This window comes from Peromyscus eremicus, chromosome 4, assembly GCF_949786415.1.
Source record: "Peromyscus eremicus chromosome 4, PerEre_H2_v1, whole genome shotgun sequence".
Taxonomy (NCBI): domain Eukaryota; kingdom Metazoa; phylum Chordata; class Mammalia; order Rodentia; family Cricetidae; genus Peromyscus; species Peromyscus eremicus.
The window spans coordinates 13,981,639-14,005,332 of record NC_081419.1 but is presented as its reverse complement, the minus strand read 5'-3'; the positions used below and the strand labels follow the sequence as shown (position 1 = coordinate 14,005,332).

At 47.2% G+C, this 23,694-nt stretch overlaps 1 protein-coding gene across 1 annotated transcript in view; it reads left to right on the top strand.

Moving 5' to 3' along the window:
- Cacna1b (calcium voltage-gated channel subunit alpha1 B) overlaps positions 1-23,694 on the top strand; it is a 96,095-nt gene that overhangs the window by 31,557 nt on the left and 40,844 nt on the right. Inside the window, exons 8-18 of the mRNA XM_059258801.1 lie at positions 9,600-9,726; positions 12,445-12,574; positions 12,910-12,969; positions 14,335-14,441; positions 17,167-17,263; positions 18,535-18,695; positions 20,582-20,719; positions 21,278-21,479; positions 21,743-21,907; positions 23,037-23,147; positions 23,511-23,594. Coding sequence (XP_059114784.1) covers positions 9,600-9,726; positions 12,445-12,574; positions 12,910-12,969; positions 14,335-14,441; positions 17,167-17,263; positions 18,535-18,695; positions 20,582-20,719; positions 21,278-21,479; positions 21,743-21,907; positions 23,037-23,147; positions 23,511-23,594 — 1,382 coding nt within the window. The remainder of the gene's footprint in view (positions 1-9,599; positions 9,727-12,444; positions 12,575-12,909; positions 12,970-14,334; positions 14,442-17,166; positions 17,264-18,534; positions 18,696-20,581; positions 20,720-21,277; positions 21,480-21,742; positions 21,908-23,036; positions 23,148-23,510; positions 23,595-23,694) is intronic.

Below are 23,694 nucleotides of genomic sequence, written 5' to 3'. Positions count from 1 at the left end.
GAGCCTCTGAGTCTCGTTTAAATCTGCTTTGGCTTGTCTGCTGTGATATACTCAAGGAGGAAAATGGAGAACTGCGTTGTTAGGCCCAGCTGAGGTGGGGAAATAGATTCTGGCTTGGCTGCTGTGAGCATCAGTGGAAGAGACCCTTCATTATTGCTGGCCTAAGCCGGGTGTACTAGCTCCCCAGCAGGTCTCTACTGCTCCCACGTGACTGCCATGAACAGCAGGGTGGACCTGATTACCACTGGCTGGTAGTGTTTTTCCTGGTTTTCTGCTAGCACTCATTTTAGTGAGATGGGGAAGGGGTGCTTCCTTAACTGTTGGCAAAACTTGAAGTCTCTCCGTGTGATCTTCACTGTTACTGCATGGCTTATGGGTCTGGTTACTTGAGGGTGGGGATTGAAGCCTGTGCTCCGACTCAGCTGTCTCTCATCCTACTCCAACTGGGGCTTTGGGTTGCCTCTTACAGGCAGGGATGGTAGAGGTCTGGGTTCCTTCCTCAGCCTGTGCTGGTGTGAGTAGAAACGGACCATTTGTTTTGTTGTTTCTGTTGAGTTGGCAGTGGTTTAGCGATTGGTGCCTGCATGTCGTCTGGTCTACTAGGGCTCACGTTCCCAGGTCCTTTCGCCAGGGCATTTTGAAGGCTGTGCCTATTGGTGTTTATGAGTTCTAAGCCAAGTCTGGATATGTGAGGCATAAAATAAAACTCAGAAAAGGAAGTGTTCTTATTGTGCTGTTCCTTGGCTCTACGGTTCCATGGCTGACCTGCCATTTTCTTCCTATTTTTCAAAATCTCTCTACGTTTATCTTGCCCAAGGATCACGTATATCCAGGTGTGCTTCGCTGGATGGAGAGGGGAGGATACTTTAACTCCATCTGACCAGAAGGTCACATCTTGAGCTAATTTCTCTATGTGGCATGAGGTAAGGATTAAGGATCTCTCCTGGCCTCTGGCCCTTATGGGATCTCCAATCACGTCATTACCATTTGTTAAAAAAGGACTGTGCCCTGTCTGTTAAATTACTTGTGTTGAAAGTCAGTTGGTAGATGATACTGAATTTCAGGGAAAATGTCTGGAATTACATTTTAATGATTAGTTCTGTCACATCGTTTTGCTGTTGTGTGGTAGACGTTGTAGTTGGACCTGGGTCTACCTGCCTCCTGTGTAACTCTCTAATCCTTTTAAAAATCTTCCCTTATTTAATGTTTGTTCTCTTGATGCATTTCACTCCATCTTTTCCATGCAGTACTTTCAGCCATCCCTTCTTCTGTGGGCTCCTTGTAATTTCTGAAATGATTTAGATTTATTGTTTAGTTTGTTTTTCTCACGTTCTCTCCGAATTTGGTGAGCTGTCATCTCCCATCTCTCAGGTCTCCACCAGTCTTCCCTGGGGCCGCAGGGCTGTGCTCCTCTTTCTCATTGGCAACTGGCTTGTATAATTGTATTCATTATTTCATGTTGGAGAGTTGTTTACAGGTGTGTGTGTGTGTGTGTGTGTGTGTGTGTGTGTGTGTGTGTGTAATATTTTCATTAAATAGTTTCCATTTTCTTATTATAGAAGCTGTGCCTATTGGCTACTGTTTCAGAAGAGGATAAAATAAAGGGTTGTGTTGTTGTTGTTTTTGTTTTGTTTTGTTTTTTGCTAGCAGTTACATTTCCTTCTGTGGAGCACAGGTCAGCAGTTTGGGGCAATGTGTTTGCTTTCTAGTTAACAGTGTCCTTTTCTAGGGGTGCAATGGAATTTAGCATTCTTGTCAGGATTGAGGGGGTGGGCTCTTCATTGTTCTAACGCTCTAGTGTGCCCAATCGCTCTGTTGCACCATTGACCTCAGTCCCTGAAACCTCACCAGCATACAGTGGCTCACTCCCTCTTTGTAGTGATTCTTGGCTTCAGTAGCAGGATCCAGGTGGCTTCTTTCAGGCCCAGGGACTTACCAAGTCCACCACTTTTAAGTTCCCAGGTGCAGTGGTCTAGTTATCTGGCCTCAGACCTATTCTTAGTATTTATTTATTACCGATGGGATCTCTCTTCTAGGACAGGCATGAACTGATGTCCAAACTTCATGTCACCAGGACTCTGATACACTCTCCTCCTCCTTTGTCTCTGCGTGGTTCTTCAGATCTCAGTTTATCTTCCCATTTCCTGTTAGATCCAGACCCAGATTGTTGCCTAGACCATGCTAGCCTGCAGTTCCTCCCCTCCACCCCCACCCCTTTTCCCCTAGCTGCTGTAAAGGAAGTGGCAAGTTCACTTCTGAGAGTCTGTCTGGGAATCCCTGACCCCCTCAACAGACTCCCAGGTGCCCAGATTCCAGAGAAATGGCAGACACCAAGGAAGTTCACAGGCTCAGATTGCCAGACTCTAGGGTAGTGGGGGTTCCTGGTGGCGACACACCTCCCACCCTTTTAGAGGATGTGCTGTAACGAAATGTGCCTCTCCTTCCTCACTTCTTGCCCTGGAATTCCCTTCCCTCCCTGCGTTCCCATGAACTGAAGACAGCCTGACTACAGGAAGTCCCCCTTTTCTCTGACACTTACAGGAAGGAACCCTGACTCTGCCTCATGAGTCTGAACTCCTTCAGAGCCCCTGTCATGCTGCTGTCCTTCTGTCTGTGTGCTCATGGCATCAATAATGTTTAAAAATGAAAGTCTTACCTAAATGACGATCTGCCTCAGTTATTCCCTTGAGCTCCAAATCAAGATGGCTCACTTCTGTGTCCAAGTTCATAGTTTTTTGTTTTGTGTTTTTAATCTCCTGTATGTGAGAGAGGTTGACTAGGGATGACTTTGTTCCCTCTCCTTATTGACCTTTTGGCTTGTGGCGGGTTCAGGGAGAAATACAAATGTAGAAAACTGACACATTTATGTGAGGCGGTCTCCTGCTCTGTCCAGCCATATTTATATTTTAAACAAGTGTTCTGCCACTGACCTGCATCTCCAGAATTCTTTTTGCCTTCTGTTTTGAGATAGGGTCCAAGGTCTTACTAAGTAGCCTGGGCTGGTGTTGAACTTGTTCTAGTGCGGGCTACTCTTGAACTTGGGCTTTTCCTTTTCCAATCTCCTGAAACCTGTGACTTCAGGCCTGGCCCCCTGGAGCCCTGTCAGTGTTTCCGATGTCCCTCCCTCTGTCTTCCTCTAAAGGCTGCTCGGTTTAAGTCACTCACAGTGGCAACCCGCATCATGGCCTTCTCCGCCGTGTCTTTGTTCTGGCTTGTTAATTACTAGTTAATCAATTACTGCTCTCACCAGTTCCTTCGTTCTACTTTCTTTTCGCATCCGCCTTGCAAGGCCCTTTCTCCTGTGTTTTCCTTTGATGTTCTCAGCTCATGACATTTGGGCTTCTCGACTTTGTGCATTTTAAGCTTTAGATTTCACTCTTAAGGATTCTTTTGATTATAAGTAAGTTTTTGAAGTTTGTTTTTGTTTTAAGTCTACCTTTCAAGTTTCATTGTTTCTTGTCTGATTCATCCGTGTGGTTTGAATTTCCAAATAGTGGAGGTTTCTCTCAGGGTTGCCCAACCTGTGCCAGTGACTCAAGATAGTAATGAGCATGCCCATGTAAAAACGTAACCTTCACTTAGAACAATATGAGGCTTTTAGGGGAGGGCCAGTTGCACAGTTCTCAGTTGTGAACTTTGTAGATGGGTGTGTTACAATATCAAAGGGTTGGCTCTCCCTGGTATTTTTCACTTTTCTTTTGTTGACTTCATTATTCCTCCTTAACTTTCATTGCTTCCATATTTTAGATCACTTTTGGGGGTTCTCTTGCCCTCTTCTGCTTGAAGAAACGTTTTCTAACTTTTTTTTTTATGGGGTTTGACAGTGGTAACTTCTCTGGACAACCTGTATTCTGGCATTGTTGTGAAAGTGCTTTTCCTTTAGATGGAGTTCTAGCTGCTGGTTATTTTTTCTCCTCTTGAGACTATTATTCCATTGTCCTCTGCCTCCTGTTCTGTTCAGAAGCCAGTTGTTAATTCAAATTATTGTTCCTTTGTATAGCTCTGTCATCTATCCATGGTTGCTAAAATAAACCCCTTTTTATTTTGGAAAATTGAAATGTATGAAAAGTAGAGCCAGGCATAGTGACCCCGTGTTCCGTTCCTCATCCTTAGCTTGCTCTCGTGTGCCAGTCACATTCTGGTGGTTTCTTGTTGTCTTCTGTATCATGTTCAGAATAATCATGCCAGGAGGCATCTCAATTAGGGGTTTAAAATAATCATAGTAGCTTTATTGCACTGAATGCTGATAGTAATTCCTTTATGTTGTTCATTACACATTCCAAGTTCAAATCATACAGTTGTCTCAGAAATAGCTTTTTATAGTTGTTTTGTATGAATCATTATCCAGACAAGGTTCATTCATTTGCCTTTTTTTTTTTTTTTTTTTTAAAAAGTCTGTCTAAACTTCTCTTTTAAGCATCTCTCTTGTGTTTCCTTGTTTATCTGCTGGGTAGAACTTCCCATATGCTAGAGTTGGTTGATTGCATCAGGTGTCCTGTGGTACCTTTCTCTACCCATACTGCACTCTGCTAACTGATAGGGGTGTAGACAAGGCTTCAGAACTGTGAATCCTTCAAAATTGTGTTGTTGGCAACTATATTGTGATTTAATAGTCTCCTTGGCCTCCACCTAGTAGATGCCATTGTCGTTTTGTGAGAATCAAAAGATGTCTTTAGACATTTGGTGCCTACGTATCTAGAGACCTGATGGTATGATGAGCTCCAGTGATGACAGCTTGGACCAGGGCAGCATCACATGGGTCTCCATAGGTGATGTAAGAATGGAACAGTGGATTAAGATGAAGGCCTTCCTTGTAAAATTCCCCATCAGCCTTTCCCCCTAGTAGCTCCAGTGGTGAAGACGATTATCATCTGATGTGTGATTTCAGTAAGGGTCACATTTTCCATTATTTCTTCTGCAGTTATTATTGTGATCTTTACTGGGAGGAAGATCGTTGCTTATGAAATACTTGGTTATCTCCAAATACATTTGTGTTTGTGTTAAGAAAGGTCATGCTTATGTTTATCCACTTACTTATGAATTTTCAGAGCAAGAAATCAGTATCTTAGCAACTAACCCAAATATAATCAATAAGAAATATTACTTTGAAATTTTAGATTTTGATGTGTTTTGATTTTTTTTTAAATCACTTATACTTTTGATGCTTCAGGTTCTCCCATTTGGACCCAGGGAGTTCCTCTTTAAGTTGGGTTTTTGTCCTGCTCACATACTGTAGACATTTTTACAGATTTCTTGTTCTCCTGTGTAGCATATGCCAAGGACCATTTTGTATGTCTCTCCCAGAAAACCATGTATTGGACACTGCCATTATGGCCAGATTTCCCTTCCCTTCCTGCAGGAATTCCTGCCTTCAGTGACAGTCCTTTCAGTTCCTTAAGGCTGCTAAGAACTGTAAGAATGTGTGGAAGCTCACCTCCCTAGGGTACCCTGTGCCAGTGAAGGAAGGTCTTGCATATGAGAGCCCAGCCCTGTGGCTACAGGTCAGGATGACCTTTAGAGTCCCTTGAGAGCCGAGAATGCTTCTGCTGGACTCTGCTGAAATTCACCCCTGCTTGGTCCCTTCACATCCTGTCCATTTCCATTTCCTTCTGGTTGCTTCTCTGCAGCCTAACACAGACGGCACCGGGATAAATCATGACCTGTGCGCGTTGCTGTTGCTATTGGGTCTCTCTCTCTCTCTCTCTCTCTCTCTCTCTCTCTCTCTCTCTCTCTCTCTCTCTCTCTCTCTCTCTTCCTCTCTCTCCCTCCCTCCCTCCGTCCTTGAGGGCCAGTATCCTAAGAGGTCAGAAGAGGACCTTGTATACTGCTAGACGAGAGTTACAGGAAGTTGTGAGCCACCTGATGTGGGTGCTGGAAGCTGAACCCCGGTCCTCTTTCTCAACTGCTGAGTCACTCTCCAGGCTCAAAAATAGTGGCACTCAACCAAGGAATGTTGAGAGTAGGAGAAATAGTCTCCTCCAGGGAAGAGCACACCAACTGGTCAGCCCCCAAAACATATATCCGCATAAATCATACAGACTGAGCAGGTTAAGAATATAATTGTATATACTTATACATATATGTTGTAATAATAATTAATGAAAAAAGAGGTCATACATTTGTAAGAGAGCAATGAGCCTCTGAGTGTTGTCATTACAGACATATACCACTATGCCTGGCCAATGTCTCACTTTTGATTGATGGGATCTCTAAAGTCCATTACTCAATTACCAAATGTGAAATTTTTATTTTAATTTTTTTATTGTTACTATGATTTAATTGTGCCGTGATTACGATACTGACCTGTTTGATAATTTCCCTTGAGGTTTGTTGATAATTCATTCTCTGAAAGCTTAGCTTATGGCTCTTTATATCTTAAGCTATCGTTTTGTAAGTATATTAGCATTAAGCAGTGGCATGTGTCCTGTTTTACTCAACTTCCTTGTCATTGCTACTCAGTGTTTTAGTCCTTTTTCAGAATCCTGTAAAATAGAAATTGCCATTGTTTATGTATAGAGACAATATTTATATTTTCCAGTTTATTGGCATATTACTTTTTTGCTGTAACATGATTTATGTGTTCCTGAAAATGCAACAGACCCATTGGAAAGGGGGTCCACATAACTGCGACGACCATGAAAGAAACGCGTGGTCTCTATAAAGTACAGCAGGTTCCCTTCTTCCTGGTGTTCGCACCCCGAGTGGAGACCAGTGCGTCCTTGGCAGTCTGAAACTCTCCAGCTGTGGCTCCTGCAGGACTGGGAGGGGACTTGCTGCCCAGGGAGCCTGGTCTCTTCTGTACCCAGGGCCATCGGTCTGTGCCGTGGAGATGGTCTCCCCTCGGGGCTCAGACACTGTTGTCTTCAGACTCCAGTCTTTTCACCCCTGTCTCTGTGGAACAGGTGGCTTCGGCTTAAATTTTGTTGCTGAGTCTGACAAATGGGAAATGGTCTCAGAGAACACTTAGGTGAACATGTGGGGCTCTTGTTTCTTCCTCCCAGAGAGATTTGCTCTCGGGTTCCCTCTGGTTCTGACCTCAGTTTCTTCAGACAGGCTGTCCCTGTCCTTCTTCGACTGTCACAGGGACTGGGGGTGGCTGGGAACCAGCTCCAGAGTTTTATTGCTTGACATTTTTGAAAAGATTCACTTTTTATTTCTCACATTTTATATTTGTCACTCCAAAAAATTCTAAATCTGAAGTCATTGGGGGTGCAATTGATGACCTGTCGTATCTGCCCTTTGGACTGTGGTGGCCTTGTTTCCTTGTGTGTTCGTTGGCATTTGCTTTTTTTTTTTTTTTTTTTTTTTTTTTTTTATTTAAAACGTGATTGCTATCTGCCTTCCCTTTCTCACTTGGCAGTGTGAGGTCATTTCCTCCTACAAAGGACTCGCTGGCTGCTCACTTCTGTTCTTTCTAAGGACAGTGTCTAACCAGTGCCATGCTAGATGTGTAGGAAAAGGGGCTTAAATTATTTTAAAACTCCCTTGGTCTATAGAGATTCTGTGGCCCAAATACAGTAAGCTTTTGTCAGGAGGACTTACATGTCCCCGCCTCATCAGCCCGGTCTTGCTCAGGGTAGCCACTTCTGGCATGTGGTTTGATGAAGGAGGCCATTTCTGCCCTGTCTTACCGTGAGTGCCAGTCTTGAGGATCCCATCTCAGCACCAGTGGTCCTTTTCCTACACAGCCATTCCTTGGGTCAGTTCAGATTTTGGCCTGGAGGAAGGAAAAAACTACGTCAGTGGGGGCTGGCTCGTCACTCTTGGAGTCTGGCCCTCTCCCTGCCTCCCCCGTCCTGCAGCTGTCGTTCTGTGTGTCTGTCCCCCATCGGTATATTGACTTGTTACCAGAAGTTGTTTAAACAACCTGCTTTCGAGAGTGGTTCACACAGCCTGTGGCAGCTCCATCCTGACCCTTCCTCTGGTTTTGCTCCCTCCAAACCCTGTCATAGACCCTCCTTGTTCTCTTTCAATTTCATGGCCTCTTTTCACTAATTGTCATTGCATACATACATGCATATGTGTATAATTGTTCATGATTTTGTTATGGCAAATGCTCAGTAATAGTTCCATCCAGGCTCTGGTGTCTTTATTTCATTTTTTTTTTTAATAATTTAGTTCTTCGAATCCAGATTGGTTTTTTCCCTCATTTACTTCTTGGCTTCGCTGTATTTTGCGGGGAGGAGTTAAAAAAGTCACAATGTTAAAATGATACTTTCTTTAAAAGCAGTATGTGCTCATCATGGAAACATTTTCTAAATGTTAAAAGTGAAAAAATAGTTGTTGCTAGAAATCTACTCACAGTCAGTCTTCTTGTTCTGTGTCCCCATGTACAGTGCCTCTGCTGTGACAGGGCTGCTTTGGGACAGACAGCATGGTGCTCATGTCTCTCTGCTGGTACCTTACTATTTCATATACCCCTTGTGTCTTTAAACTTAGATGCTTTCAGTATCCTTTATGTGAGTATTTTTGTATGTTACCTGTGGTTGTATGTTTTGTAAAGAACTTGAAAGGCTCTCTCTACCCCCAGAGAGAATGTCGCATGAATTAGTAGAATGTTGGGGGGTTAGTGAGTATTACTGACTGTTTTCAGAAGACTATGTAACTTACATCTTCAGCAGGAAAGTTTGATGGTATTCATTTCAGAGCATTTGCGTTAACATCCTCACAGGTGGGGGATTCTGGAGGCAAACTCTGCTGCTTTGCTCTGGCTGTTCTCTACTGCATGTGAGTGGCAGTGATGAGGGAGAAGCTGGATTCTTTGATCTCCACCCTGGGCTTTGGCATGAGCACCTCCATTTCTGTTGCTCTTTAACATCTTCTTTGGTTTTGTGTATAGTCTTTAAAGGACGGGGGAGACTTTGGCAGTGGGAGGTGGCTCAAGTCACTGCCCTGTGTCCTTTGATGTCTCCGCTGAGGTCTTAACAACCCTTCTATCCACATGAATTGAAACAATGTGTTACTATAGCTAAAAATTAAGAATTGAGAGAAATGTATAGCTTACTTGAAAAGGACGCCACTCCCGGTTGTTAGAACCTAGGGAGCTGAGTTTATGGGCACAAAGATGGTGGGCACTAGAGAGCAGAGGAGGGAAAGTGGAGAGGCAGCCATGGGTAGGAGTCAGAGAAGAGCCCAGAGAGCTGGGTCTGGAAGTGGAGTGGATGGCAAGGCCTCTATTCTCCAGAGCTCTGCAAGAGAAGCCCCAGACCAAGTCAAGCTAGACCTGGAAGTCAAGCTAGACCTAGAAGTCCCTTGCTTTACCCTGTCTTGCTGCCCAGAGATCTACCAGGCAGAGGGAAGGGCTTACTAGGCTGGGAGGCATTGGTGTCCACATCAAGGGAGTGGTACCACCATGGTGTCTCACATCACAGTGTAGGAGGCAGGCGGGGCCTGCTCAGATGTGTCAGGCCATCCTTTCCTCCAGGTCTGGCAGTGGATCATGTTCTGCTCAGTAAAGCATTGTTCTTAGCCAAATATCCTTCCTTGGCTGGGCATATGATAGTCTGCCTCACTTGTCCATGGCCTGGAGCTGGGAGAGACCCATGTGCTATGGCTTTACGTGTGTACATCCCTAATTCTGAGGCCCTGTGTCCTTCTAGGTGGTAATGTGGACGTGGAAGGCCAAGCAGAGGGCAAGAAGGAGGCAGAGGCTGATGATGTGCTGAGAAGAGGCCCCCGGCCCATCGTCCCATACAGCTCCATGTTCTGTCTCAGCCCCACCAACCTGTGAGTCCCCTCCGTGCCCATGGCCTGGGTTTGTCCTGCCTGTGTCTTTGCTGTGAGTGTGTGAGCACACTAGCCAGCGTGTGTGGGTTATGCACCTTGTAGAGACTAATTCTATACGTTTATTGAACACCTCTGTCGTAGCAGTCCTGTGACACACGTATGTCACCTCTTTTTATAGATGAAGACACAGGAAGAAGCAGAAAGTTCTGTGCCCTGTATAGACACACAGCCACGCAGTCTTGGTGGTGGGGCTGGGTCGGAGGCCAGTTCCTTTCAGAGGCTGTGCCTCAGCCTTCTTGTCCACTGTTGTGTGCACCGCCTCACACAGGCCCTGTTTACACTTATGCACGTAGCTCACGCCATTCGCCTTCCCTCTGTTGCCACTGTGTGTTCTTCCCGTGTTGGTCACGGTTTATCATCCACTCGTCGTTTCGGTACTTTGTCAATCTAAACAACATGCACATGCCAACAGCCTTGTACGTGCTGAAGTCCAGTGATGACAAAGACAGGCAAGACTTGCCTTTATTTAAAGCACGTGGTTCAGTGGGAAAGACAAACAAGCAAGATGATGCAGAGACGTATAAGATACTGACAGGGATGAATACTGGGAACAGTGGAGGTGGTGATGTGGGCTTCTGGTACTGTTAAAATTAGTGGAAGGATCAGGTTGGGGCCTCAGGGAAGAACAGCTCAATCACTTGAGGACGGGGATGAAGGACACTCTGGGAAGAAGGGAGAGGTTAAAGCCCTACAAAGGCCAATTGGCCAGAGTGGGTGGGTGGTGAAGAGGTCAAAGGTAGCGACCTGAGAAGAGTGACTGTTTCTGCCCCACGTTTTGCAGGAGTCTCCACACAGTTCTCCTCACCAATGCTCGCTCTTTCCACCCTTCGTTTCTCACTCAGCGCCCGTGTACTGGGCGCTTGTGCTGCTAGGTTCAGGGTTAGGGGTAAAGGGTCGCAGAGACATCCTTTCCCCTGCCTCCCTTGGAATGACAGTGTTGGTGAGGCAGAGAGATGTGAGGTGGGGAGGTTCTGATGTTCTGGAACAGGCAGGAGAAGGCTGATGGAGTTATCCTCAGTGGAGCGATGTCTCAGTTGAACGTGAAGGATGCATTAGGGTGACGTGGAGAGCACATTTATGATGGTCCAGAAGTGGAAGGCAGCTAGTTGGATGGATGTAAAGAGAAGGTCCCCTTTGGCTGTCTTGTGGAGGACTGGGCACGGTGGGGTCCTGTGTACTGCAGTTCAGGGCTGCCCACTGGTGGAAGAGCATGGAAAGGAGACTGAGGAGGAGACAGACAAGGAAGGGTGATGAGATGTGACCTCGGTAGTAGGAGTAGAAGCTTGGAAGTAAAGTGTTGGGGGGACATTTTCAGATGCAGAATATGATAATGAATTAAAAATAGATGGAAATGGGGTATTGGTGATAAATGAGTTCCTGCTTGCTGCCAAAAGGCAGGGAAGTCAGTGAGACCAGAAGTATTCTTGGGAGACTGGCTGAGCTTTGGGGGTCTAGATAGTGGTAGATAGTTCATATTATGAGTCCATATGACTTTCTCAGCAACTCTTACTTTTTTTTTTACCCTCCTTGTGTATTTATCTCCTTGCTCCTTAAGCAAAGCCCACCTCCTTTTTTCCATTTCCCAAATCAGATCACTTGTATCTACTATTCACATTTGGGGCATCTCATGGCCACGTGAGCTGGGAGCACAGCTGAACAGAAGAAATGTAGCTATGAGCTGCATGCCTGAGTTAGAGGAGGAGAGGGCATGCTGAGGGATGAAGGGCCGGCAGGCTGCCTGGACGTGGGGAGAGCAGCTTTGTCAGATAGGCAGAGGGTTAGAGGAAGCGGAGAGAAATAGGTGGTGGTGCCTGAGAAGTTGCAATCCTTCGACAGCATTCATCCCTGGGGATGTAGAGTTGGGGGAGGGACCTGGAAGGGTTGGTGGCAGGGGTAGACTTGTGGAGCCTATTGAGGCTCTGGTGATAATAGGAGAGATGTCTGTTCCGCTTGCCAGGTCTCTGGCTGTTCTTTATTGTCTGCCACGTGGGTTCAGGCTTGCCGACCTGGCCAGGTGGCTGCTTCAGTACTTGGCACCTGAGAGACTCTGACTTGTTTATCGCTGCACTGCTCAGTGGTGATTGCTCACTGGAGTGGAGTGTCATGTAGCCAGGGACTTGGCTTTCTCATTTGATGCTCAGTAATGTTAAAAACCAAACAAAGGTCCTGGTCAGCTCTTGTGAGCGGCAAGTACATAGTGGTGGCTTGCACCCATCACAGGCTCAGACACTCTGGGGCAAGAGTGGCCTGCTTTCCGCCAGGCTGGTGTACTAAAATATTTTCTTCATGGACTACCTCCCCTAACCCATTCCCTCTACTTTACATGGTCTGTGAAGGGCCGGGTGGTTTCTGTCATCTGCTCTGGGGCTACAGACAGGGCACAACTGAGTGGAAGCAGTTATGCCCCCACAGAATGCTATTCACAGGCATAAGGTCAGGCCTTGAACTGTGGTTTGCTGATCCCTGACCCGAAATGCCTTTTCAGGAATCTTGGTCACGGTCACCTGGCTGCAGATTTTTCACCACAGAAATAAGGGACAGGCAAAGCTCCATTCTGATGCTGCCATGCTTTCCTGTGGTAGCCAATGAGCACTTCTTGTGGGAGAGATTGACATACTCAGGTATTGGCCTATGGTGACCTGAACCTTGTCCTCACAGGCTCCGTCGCTTCTGCCATTACATTGTGACCATGCGGTACTTTGAGATGGTAATTCTTGTGGTCATTGCCCTGAGCAGCATTGCCCTGGCTGCTGAGGATCCTGTGCGGACTGATTCATCCAGGAACAATGTGAGTGTCAACTCCTGGGACACTGCTAGGACCCGAACATGTTCCCAGGGTCCACAGGGATGAGATGGTACCGGTGTCCTGTTTTCCCTCAGACATCCTTCTTCTCTCTGGGGGTATTAGAACCAAAGATCTGGAAAAGCCTGTCTCCTTTATCCCTTGTCTGGGTAACATGCCAGACTTAGCAGGGCAACCACCAAAGACTCCTTCACAGAGGAATGCCCTGGCACTGTTGCCAACTGATTCTATCCAAAGACCTGGGGGGAGCTAGGAGCCAGTGATGTATCCCTGGCTCTAGAGTTTAGGCCTGCCTAAAGCGATCCTACTTTTGGTTCTAGGCTTTAAAGTACATGGATTACATCTTTACAGGCGTCTTCACCTTCGAAATGGTCATAAAGGTGAGATGTAGTGACTCCTGCAGCTTCCATGGAAGCATGTAATGTTTGCAACCAGGCATGAGTTCACTTGGCAAATGTGCATGTGTGCATGAAGTATTTTGATGACTAAAAGCCTTACAAGCCACAAAGGGTCCCTGGTGTTGTGCTTGCCCCATGGAATGCTGCTAGGGTCCTTGGTCCTGCTGTTCTTTGCTTCTGAGTATGGGGACTTTGGGCTTTATTTAAAGTGTGTGTGTGTGTATGTGTGTGTGTGTGTGTGTGTGTGTGTGTGTGTGTGTGTGTGTGTGTGTTCAGCTTCCTCTCCAGGGTTGCCTCATAGCCACAAAGAAGGAGCCATATAACAAGGCACAGAATAAAGACCTCAGAGAGAGATGGCTGGAGCACTGTTAGATGCTGAAGACTAGGTTTCTATAGGATCTAGAGGTTTCCTGATGGGCTGAGAGCCTGCCATGTCCTCACAACTTCTGCTTTCTTCACAAGGTGCCCTTTGCCCGTGTCTGGCTTACACAGATGTGCATTCAGTGCAGTGAACTGCACACACGTGCACATGTATCAGTGCAGCTGAAGGCACATGTGCACCTACATGCTTGTAGTCGGTTCAGAGAGACTTTGCGCACAGAGCACTTACAAATGATACATAAGTACATTACTTCTGCTCATATGCTTGTGCTCTTGTGAGGAAGGGGCGAGCTCACTTTGCAGAAGAGGATGTTGAAGATAAAAGATTGTGGTATTTGCCAAAAGTCACTGTAGCAGAAATGGCAGAGTTAGGACATGAAGCTTGGATTGGCTTGGTCTTTTCTCCTGAGCTTAGCTCAGGTCTGGGCTATGTGAGTTCTCAAAGGGAGCATGTCTGTTGCTAGAGAGGTAGGGGATGGCGAGACAGACCTCTTACCACAGCAGAGCTTCAGGAAAGTTTGGAACCTAGGCAGGACTCAAGACAGTTATATCCTCTGTAGGGACATTGAGGTCAAGGCCCTACTGAAGCCATTTAAGAGAGTGACCTAGGAACTGGAGAGATGGTTCAGTGGTTAATAGCACTGACTGGTCTTCTAGAAGACCTGGGTTCAATTCCCAGCACCTACATGGCAGCTCACAACTGTCTGTAACTCCAGTCCCAGGGGCTCTAATGCCAATGCACATAAAATAAAGTTAAACAAAAAAGAGTGTGACATGCGTTGTGTCCCCTCTCTGAGAGGGTATGTAGAGTGTGTCTGAGTTGCACTGAGGTCATAGTGTACACAGTATGTGGTATGGTCTGAGCAATGGGCCTATACTCAGAACCATGTCCCTCTGTGGCTTGGGCCTGCCTCTGCCTCTCTTTTCCTTATGTACTGTACTCTAATATCAGCTTATCCCCTTAAGATGATAGACTTGGGGCTGCTGCTGCACCCTGGAGCCTACTTCCGGGACCTGTGGAATATTCTGGACTTCATTGTTGTCAGCGGAGCCCTGGTGGCATTTGCTTTCTCGTAAGTAAACCTTACATCTAGTCTGGATCCCGTGGGTGTAGTGAGAACCACGTGGGGTGTGAGGGTGAGAAAAGAGAAAGGCGAGGCGTCTGTTTGGTCTGTAACTCTGTAACTGCACAGCAGGGCTCTCTTGCCTTCTGGGGGGCTGGAATGTGGGGTTGAAAACTGAGACCATCTGTTCCTGGCACTACCTGTGGTCTGGGAACTGGCTAGGCAGGCCTCTGATTTGGGGCGCCTACCTTGCTCCTTTGGTGCCTGCTTACCTGCTCTGAGGTGAGTGCCTGATTGAGGGATTGGTGTGTTTTTTGCCCCAGCTGGTAGAAATCTTTGTTTGTTGGGGTATGAGACTCTTCTCTCTGATTCCTGTCTTAGTCACCCTTAGCTTGGTGACAGTTGGGACTAGACCCTCCATGGAGAGTCTAAGTTGGGCCAGGCATAGGGTAATAGAGAGGAAGTTGTGGGATGAGATTTAGAGACAAGAGTGACCCAAGGGGAGGGTCTGTATTTCTCTGGCCCTTGGGTGGGCCAGTGGAGGCTTGTGTTCTGCCTCCCACAGCACTGACTCTGTTCTCTTTGTCTTCTTGTTGCTGGACTCTGGTAGGAGCTTCATGGGGTAATGCCTCCCCTCCCCTTCATATTGCCTAACATCATGGCACGCCTGTGGCCTCTGGTCCACCCATCATGGCCTCACTCCTGCTCATCCACCTTCACCTTATTTAGGCTGCATGCTATCTACCAGGCGCCATCCCCAGGCCACCATTCCTGCCATGCCTCTGGGGACTGGTTGGGGGCTGGGCTGGGCTAGGCATGGTCGCCCTTGGTAGGGAGGCCCTCAGTGAGCAGAGTATCTGAGTGAGAATATTAGAGGCTGGAGCATTGGCCCAGAGAACAGTGAGGGGTCTGGTTAGAAGCTGCCAGTAGTGACCACAGTCCATGATGCTGGACATCCTGAAGTGCTTTCCCAAGTGGCTACTCTCTGGATATGCAGCTTTCTTTTTTCTTCCCTCTGTATAGCTCCCTTCCCAGTACCTCCCAGTGTCTCCTCTGGGTGTCTTAATGGACCCTCTGTCCATTAAGGAAATGGCAGGAAATGAACAGTTTGCTGGAGCATTAGCAAGGGCCCTGGAGAGCTCCAGGCAGCATGTCAGAGAGGCTCCAGATGTTATTGGGGAAAGGGTGGGACTCAGCCTGTGGTCTCTGAGTGAGCGGAGAGGGGAAGGTGTGAGTCCAGAGGGTGGCTCCAGTGGACAGTTCTTCTTGGAAATACCCCTCTTGCTTTGCCACCCACCCTGGCTGGTCTGTGTCCTGGTTCTGCCAGAGAGAGGTGGGTCTAGGTGGGTACTGGGAATGTTGGGTGACAGAAAGGCAGGTTTTGTTGTCTTGTGTCACCAAGCCAGCCCAGGGTAACCTTGGACTTGCAAGCCTTCTGCCTCAGCCTCCTTATTTCTGAGATGTCCAGCTTTAAGGATGGTTTGATCTGATTCTGAGATGTGGGGCCGAGGAAAGGGAAGTGTGGGGGGCCATATCTCTCCTTTCCTGTGAAGAAGGCCTAGGATGTACAGCTGCTTTCTGTTTATCCTAGAGTTTTGCTTGAGCCCAAGGGAAGCCATTTGGGGCAGACCCAGCCACACTTGCAGGCCAGGCTCAGGGATCTGGGTAGGAGGGATGTCTGAGCTGGCTAGGATAGGGCTCCCTGTATATAGGAAGCCTCCCCAGCCTTGCAGGCCTGACCCCTGACTGCTAATTTTACCATCCCCAACCTCCAACAGGCAGAGACAGCATTTGTGTCTGCTCTGGTTTCCAGGGGGTTCTTTTCTAAAGATTTACTTGTTTATTTTATGTGTATGAGTGTTCTATCTGCATCAATGCCTTTATGCCAGAAAGGGGCATCAGACCCCACTATAGATGGTTGTGAACCACCATGTGGTGCTGGGAATTGAACTCAGGACCTCTGGAAGAGCAGCCAGTGCTCTTAACCTCTGAGCCATCTCTCCAGCCCAAGGGTTCTTTCTAATCCTAGGCTTTTGAGCTTGCTGCTATTACCTGGAGCTTTGTCTAATTTTCTGACTCTCCCACCCCACTTTTCCTGTATACTTTCTTGATGGTCCTGGTATCTGGCTGCTTCTCTGGCTCTGTCTTTCTCTTTCCTCCTCTCTACCTCTCCTTCTGTCCTTCAGGTGTCTCTCTCCTCTCCCCTCCTCTCTGATCCTTCCCTCTCCTCTCTCCTGTCCCTTTTACCTGTCTAGTCCTTCCGTTCCCCTTTACTCCAGTATCTGGCACTGCTTCTGTATTTATGTGTCTCTTTCTTACTCTCCCCCTACTTCCCTTTTGGTCACTTGAGGGGTGTTCTACAGCTGATGACAGTCAGGTGGCACCCCCACATTCTAGCATAGTAGGCGGGCCCACAGACCTCTACTCTGCTGGCTTGGAGGTGTCTGTCAGGAACTCTGGGCAGGTGGAAGTAGCTCTTAGAGCCAAGAGCCTGGGGCCTTTCCTCTTGAGAAATCAGCTTTCCTTGTATACCAGCTGTGCCACTCTGGTTTGGTACTAGTCCTAGCCCCACACTGTTCTCAGACAGCCATGGGAAGAGTTCCTCCACTAAGTCCCCTACCTGGAGCCTGAGACAAAATGCACAGGGCCTTATTAGACAGACCAAGTGGACTGGGTAGGAGCTGGACTCAAGCCAGCTCTCTGCCTGTCAGCATCAGCAACTTCTCCCTTCTAGAGGATCCAAAGGGAAAGACATCAATACCATCAAGTCCCTGAGAGTCCTGCGTGTCCTGCGGCCCCTCAAGACCATCAAACGGCTGCCTAAGCTCAAGGTTGGAGTCTGAAGCTGGGGCTTAAGGAGTGTGCTGCGCATGTGGGTGCGCTGGTGTGTGGTGGGTGCATGTGTCTTCGCAAACTGTTCACCTGTATGAGGGGACATTCTTGCTTAACTCTAAGACCCTTCTCCAAGGAGGTCTGTTCCCAACAGAGGACCTTCTTCCTTGACCTCCAACACCAAGTGGGACACTATGACAGGGCAAGGAAGAACAGAGGACAAAGGGCACAGGAGTAGGATGCCAGGAGTCAGGGACTCCAGAATGTAGCTGTTGGGCTCAGCAAAAGAGGCTGGGTACTGCTGAGTTCCTGGATGAAGGAAGTGCAGTGTAAACCTAATCTAATGATTAGTAAGCCTGAGTCAAGAACAAAAGGCTTTCTGCTCCTTTACTCTACTAGCCTTCAAAACCTAGGCAGTAGGTTTTCATTTCAACAGCTTGGACTTGTAAACCTCAGAGACAGTAGTCAAAATGTCAGGGAAAGGGAAAGGTGGCCTAATACTTGTGTATCAAGTGGTATGTGGGGAAGTGAACTAGAAAGGCCTCAGGGAGTCCCTGGGCCAACGCAGAACTTGGACTTGAGGCAGCAGGAAAAGAATGCCGTGCACGGGCCTGCAGCTTCCTTGGCCCAGGCAGCTGGCAGCATTTGGAGTATGCTAACTAGTGTCTCCAGAGATTGCTTTCCATCTTCAAGGTAGCCTGGAAGGTAGGTCAGCTCTGGGAGCAGGATGAGGATCCTGAGTCACATCTAGATCCCAGAACACATTCCAGTTCTCTGTCCCATGGTCCTCAGAGACACAGTCCCTTGTCTACAGCTTTAGTCATCCCCAGTATCAATGCTGCTGCTGGGCGGGAACAAAGCAGGGACAATGTACAAGGTCAGTGCATTTTCTCTGTACAGGCCTGGTCCCTTCTGGTTCCTTCCTGTGGCCTGGCACCAGCCTATTGCAAAGCCAGTTTCCCTGGGTGTCCAGGTGGCTGGTCTAGCACCTCCAGACCACTGGTAAAAGCTAGAGAAAGAGCTGTTAAGGTAGCTTGCAGTAGTGCCTTCTGTGGTCATGGGTTAGAGGGTCTTATGTGGTTCTTGAATACCTCTGGGAGTCTGGGCCTTGGGGGTGCTGAGATTCTGACCCTGTGATCCCCTCCATACCCTTTCCTACCTAACCCCATCTCCTGTTCTCTCTCAGTGACCCACTCTCCCTTATGACCTTTGGACTCCACTTTGCCTCTCCCTGTGGAGTCTCTGACAGCACTGCCCTCTCCCCTCACAGGCTGTATTTGACTGCGTGGTGAACTCCCTGAAGAATGTCCTCAACATCTTGATTGTTTACATGCTCTTCATGTTCATATTTGCCGTCATTGCAGTGCAGCTCTTCAAAGGGAAGTTTTTTTACTGCACTGATGAATCCAAGGAACTGGAGAGGGACTGCAGGTAAACTGAGGCTTAACTGATGTGAAGGTTCATCCCTCATGTGAGCACCTAGTTCCTTTTTATAGCTTAGTATCAGCTCTGTAATATGTCACATATAAAAACATTATGTACTCTTTTTATATGCATTGGTGTTTTGCCTACATGTACGCCTGTGTGAGGGTGCAGATCCCCTGGAACCGGAACTATAGACAAGTGTGAGCTGCCATGTATGTGGGTGCTGGGACTTGAACCTGGGTCCTCTGGAAGAGCAGCCAGTGCTCTTTACCTCTGAGCCATCTCTCCAGCCACACATATTAGTTATTGAGTCACTTGTGACCTGATATTTGGGTTGTTTCTCCCTTCCGCTTATTGCAGATAATGCTGCCATCAACATTTTTGTACAAGCTATTTTTTGTAGATGTGTGTTTTAATTTCTCTTGCATGTGTAGCTAGAAGCAGAACTCCTAGGTAATATGGTAACAGTTTTGCTATTGAAGAGATGCCAGATGGTATTCAAAGTGGCTGAGCCATCCTGTATTCTCCCAAGAGTTCTGATTTCTCTCGAGCCTCACCAGTGTGCTATTTTCATTGCTTTTATCTATTTTGAGTTGTCATTCTGTTTATTACGTGTGTGTGTGTAAGGTGGGGTCGTGCATACTTGGCACAGCGAGTGCAGTCAGAGGGCGCTTCCCTTCTTCCACCATCTAGGTCCCAGGGGTTGAACTGAGGTAGTCAGGCTTTGCAGCAAGCACCTTTACCTGCTGAGCCCTCTCGCCAGCCCTGTTTGCTTTTATCTAGTTACATTTATCCTAATGGGAATGAAGTGAAACCTCAGTGTTTGATTTGCTTTTTTCTAATAATTAATGATAATTGAGCATTTTTCATGTAATGGTTGGTCTTTTGTATGACTTCTTCAAGGGAAACTTTTATTCAGATATTTGATCCATTTTAAAAATTAGATTGTCTCTTTTGGTATAGATTTTATTCATATTTTATATGTTCTAACTACAAGCATTCTGACTGATCAAAGATTAACAATAGTTTCTCTGATTATTTGGATCATCTTTTAATTTTCTTTTTTTTTTTCTCTCCCTCTTGAGACAAGATCAAGGCTAGAACTCACAACCCTCCTGCCTCAACTTCCTGAATACTGGAATTGAAGGCATGCACCACTACCCCAAGAGAGCTCTTATTTAAAAAATGACTTACTGCATTTGTTTTGGGGTGGGGGCACATGCCATCGCATCCATGGGGAGGTCGTGGGACAACTTGTGGAAGTCAGTTCTCTCCTTTTCTCACTCACATCTTAGGGATCGAACTCTGGTCACCAGTCTGGGCAACATGTATTTTCCACCCACTCACCCAGCTCACCAGGCCGCTCCTTTTTTATGATGTCTTTTGAAATAACAAAAGTTTTTGATTTTGCTGAAGTCCAATTTACCTTTCCCTCTGTTTTGTTGTTCATGATTTTGATAATCTAGCTAAGAATCCATTCCCAAAACAAGGTCATAAAGATTTGCCGGGTGTTTTCTTCAAAGAATTTTATGGATTTATATAGATTTATGTACATTTGCAGTTTTGGTCCAGTTTTTTTCACTCTTAATAAAATTTAATTATAAAAATCATCAAACAGTGAACTCAACCAGTTCCGAAGTCTATACATCTCAACGATAAATAACGACATTGATAATGAAAGTGGCCCGATTCTCTAACATCGGCAGTGAGGTGTAGGTGGTGGGTTTGCATGTAGAGTGGTCGGAGTGCCTTTGTCTCACCTCCGTCATGGTGGAGACTGCACTGTCCACATGCAATGGTCTTGTCAACTTTCAGGAACCGTTGGACTGGAGATACATGGGTGTGTGTTTGAACGGAGTTCCTTTAACTTTTGTCTATGTTCCTATTTCCAGGGGTCAGTATCTGGATTATGAGAAGGAGGAAGTAGAGGCTCAACCGAGGCAATGGAAGAAATATGACTTCCACTATGACAATGTGCTCTGGGCCCTGTTGACCCTGTTCACGGTGTCCACAGGAGAGGGGTGGCCCATGTGAGTGCTAAGCTAATCGTTGTAGCTTGTTTGGCAAAAAATGAGTAGACTGAGGCAGAGTCTGCTTGGTTTACCTACTTCCAACCCCATAGTGAGGTCAGGTGTGATATAGATAAGAGCCCTATTCTTCCAGGAGAGAACTGAATTTCACCCCAAGACACAAATATGCACCACATTCCCGGAGTACAACTTGAGCCCTTTCTGTGAAGCACAGACTTGTGCCCTGTCCCTGAATACAAGCAACCTCATCCTGAGGTACACACATGAGCCCTATCCCTGAGATGCAGTCCTAAGTTCTATTCTTGAGATGCAGACCTGCTTCTTCTCCCTGAGGTCTGACACAGAGGTGAATACTGGATCCCCATCCCTGAGGTGCAGACCTGAGCCCTGTCCCTGAGGTGCAGACCTGAGCCCTGTCCCTGAGGTGCAGACCTGAGCCCTGTCCCTGAGGTCCAGAGATGAATCCTCCTCTTGAAGTGCAGACCTGAGCCCCATCCCAGAGGTACAGACCCAAACTCCCCTGGAAGCTCCCCTGAAGTCTGCTCTCCCCTTACCTAGGGTGCTGAAACACTCTGTGGACGCCACCTATGAGGAGCAGGGGCCAAGCCCCGGGTTCCGGATGGAGCTTTCTATCTTCTATGTGGTCTACTTTGTGGTCTTCCCTTTTTTCTTTGTCAACATCTTTGTGGCCTTGATCATTATCACCTTCCAGGAACAGGGGGACAAGGTGATGTCTGAATGCAGCCTGGAAAAGAATGAGGTAGGTAGATGTTATGGGATCCTGGGACACGGGCATATGGGCAAGATCACCAGACTTCTTCCACATGCGCCTGGCTTGTGGCTGGCATAGGCGGGGCCTCTTTCTTTCTACAAATAGAGACTGTGCTGGTCAGATGGGCCTGGAGGAAGCTTAGCTGCCTAGACTGCCTTCTCCTATCCGGGCCCCTGAAAGGGCATGGTGGGAGCGTTCCAGTTGTGGTGGGCAGTGCGTTGAGTTCACGGCACCCCCTTCTCTCCCTGCAGAGGGCCTGCATTGACTTTGCCATCAGTGCCAAGCCCCTGACACGGTACATGCCCCAAAACAAGCAGTCGTTCCAGTACAAGACATGGACATTCGTGGTCTCTCCACCCTTTGAGTACTTCATTATGGCCATGATAGCCCTCAACACAGTGGTGCTGATGATGAAGGTACGTAAGGCCCACCATACTTGCTAGGGGTTATTGTGTGTGACACTTTTTCTGAGGAGACATTACACACACACACACACACACACACACACACACACACTACAACTTGCCCTAGATAGAGAACCCATAACAGACCAAGTAATGATTCTACCAAAGTCCAACCATGAAAACCAAAGAATTTTTATTGGGATTACTTACAGAAACAGGGACAGGGCAAATGTGGCTGTATTACTGAAAAACAAAACAAAACAAAAACCCACCTCATCATCAGTGATGACTATCTTAGTTAGGCTTTTTTTTATTGCTGTGAAGAGACACCGTGACCATGGCAGCTTTTACAAAGAAAACATTTAATTGGGGCTCGCTTACAGTTTCAGAGGTTCAGTCCGTTACCATCATGACAGGATGCATGGCAGTGTGCAGGCAGATGTGGGGCTGCCTACATCTTGTCCAGAAGGCAGCAGGAAGTTGACTGACAGGAAGTTCACTGAGTGAGGCTTGAGAAAAGAGACCTCAAAGCCTGCCCCCTCCCCCCGCCAACCCGCCCCCCCCCCCATCCAGTGACATACTTCTTCTAACAAGGCCACACCTCCTAATAGTGCCACTGCCTTTGGGGCCATTTTCTTTCAAACCACCACAAAAGCTGTAACTGAAGAGCTCTCTGCACAACTTGCAGGCGGCTCAACATGTCTGAGAATCTCTTCTCTGTAACTAGTCAGAGTCCCTCCCCCAGCAGTTTACTGTTTCTATACTCCTCAGGAAGGACCCTTATGGGACTTGTAATTTCAGCTAAAGGGAATGTTTGAATTCAGAGAAAACTGCTGTACAGCTTGGGTATGGGTCTTATTTTGAGGCCCAGTAGAAGACCCCTTCTTGCTGGCACATGTTGGGACTGAGTGACCTCGTGTCCTGGCCATCACATGGTGCCTATGGGATCCTGTTCTCTCTTATTTGTAGCTGAGGCAGTGAGAAGGTTCTGGAAGAACTGGAAAGACAAGGAGGGGTGACCCAGGTATGGGCAGATGTAGAGATTTCTCTACCCACTGTGTAGTCAGGGAGCTATATTGGTTCCAGTCGGGGTATTGGGGCTAGTGCGTCCTTGCCCATCAGCCCTTATTTCTCTGGGCAGTTCTATGATGCACCTTATGAGTATGAGCTGATGCTGAAATGCTTGAACATTGTCTTCACATCCATGTTCTCTATGGAGTGCATATTGAAGATCATCGCCTTTGGGGTTCTGGTATGTGCCTCAACTTCCTCTGTATTCTCCTAGTATTCTTTCCCTCTTTTGAGTAGCCTTTGCAATACATGTGGTACTGTGGGGGTCCCAAGGAAGAGCTGCTTTGCTCTCAATTGCTTGAGTTGTGTCCTGCTCTGGTCTGGGAGGCATGCACGTCTGAGATTCTCCTTTCTGGACTTTTAGCTCTCAGTTGTGCCTTTACCCAGGCTGCAAGTATTTGCATGCTATGGTGGCATCTGCTGGTCATTGGGCTTCTGCTAAGATCTATCCCCCTTGGCCCTTTCTTGATCAGTGGCCACAACCCACAGGTCTTTGCCTGGATAAGCCTTCACCACTAGCACTGACTGTCCTCTTTTTCTCCAGAACTACTTCAGAGATGCCTGGAATGTCTTTGACTTTGTCACTGTGTTGGGAAGTATTACTGATATTTTAGTAACAGAGATTGCGGTAAGTAGCATTTCCTGTCCCCCATCCAGGGTCCAAAGTGGCTTCCTTCTAGAGGGTTGCCCCCTAGGTGTGTCCCCAGGTCCCACTGTAACTGCCTTCT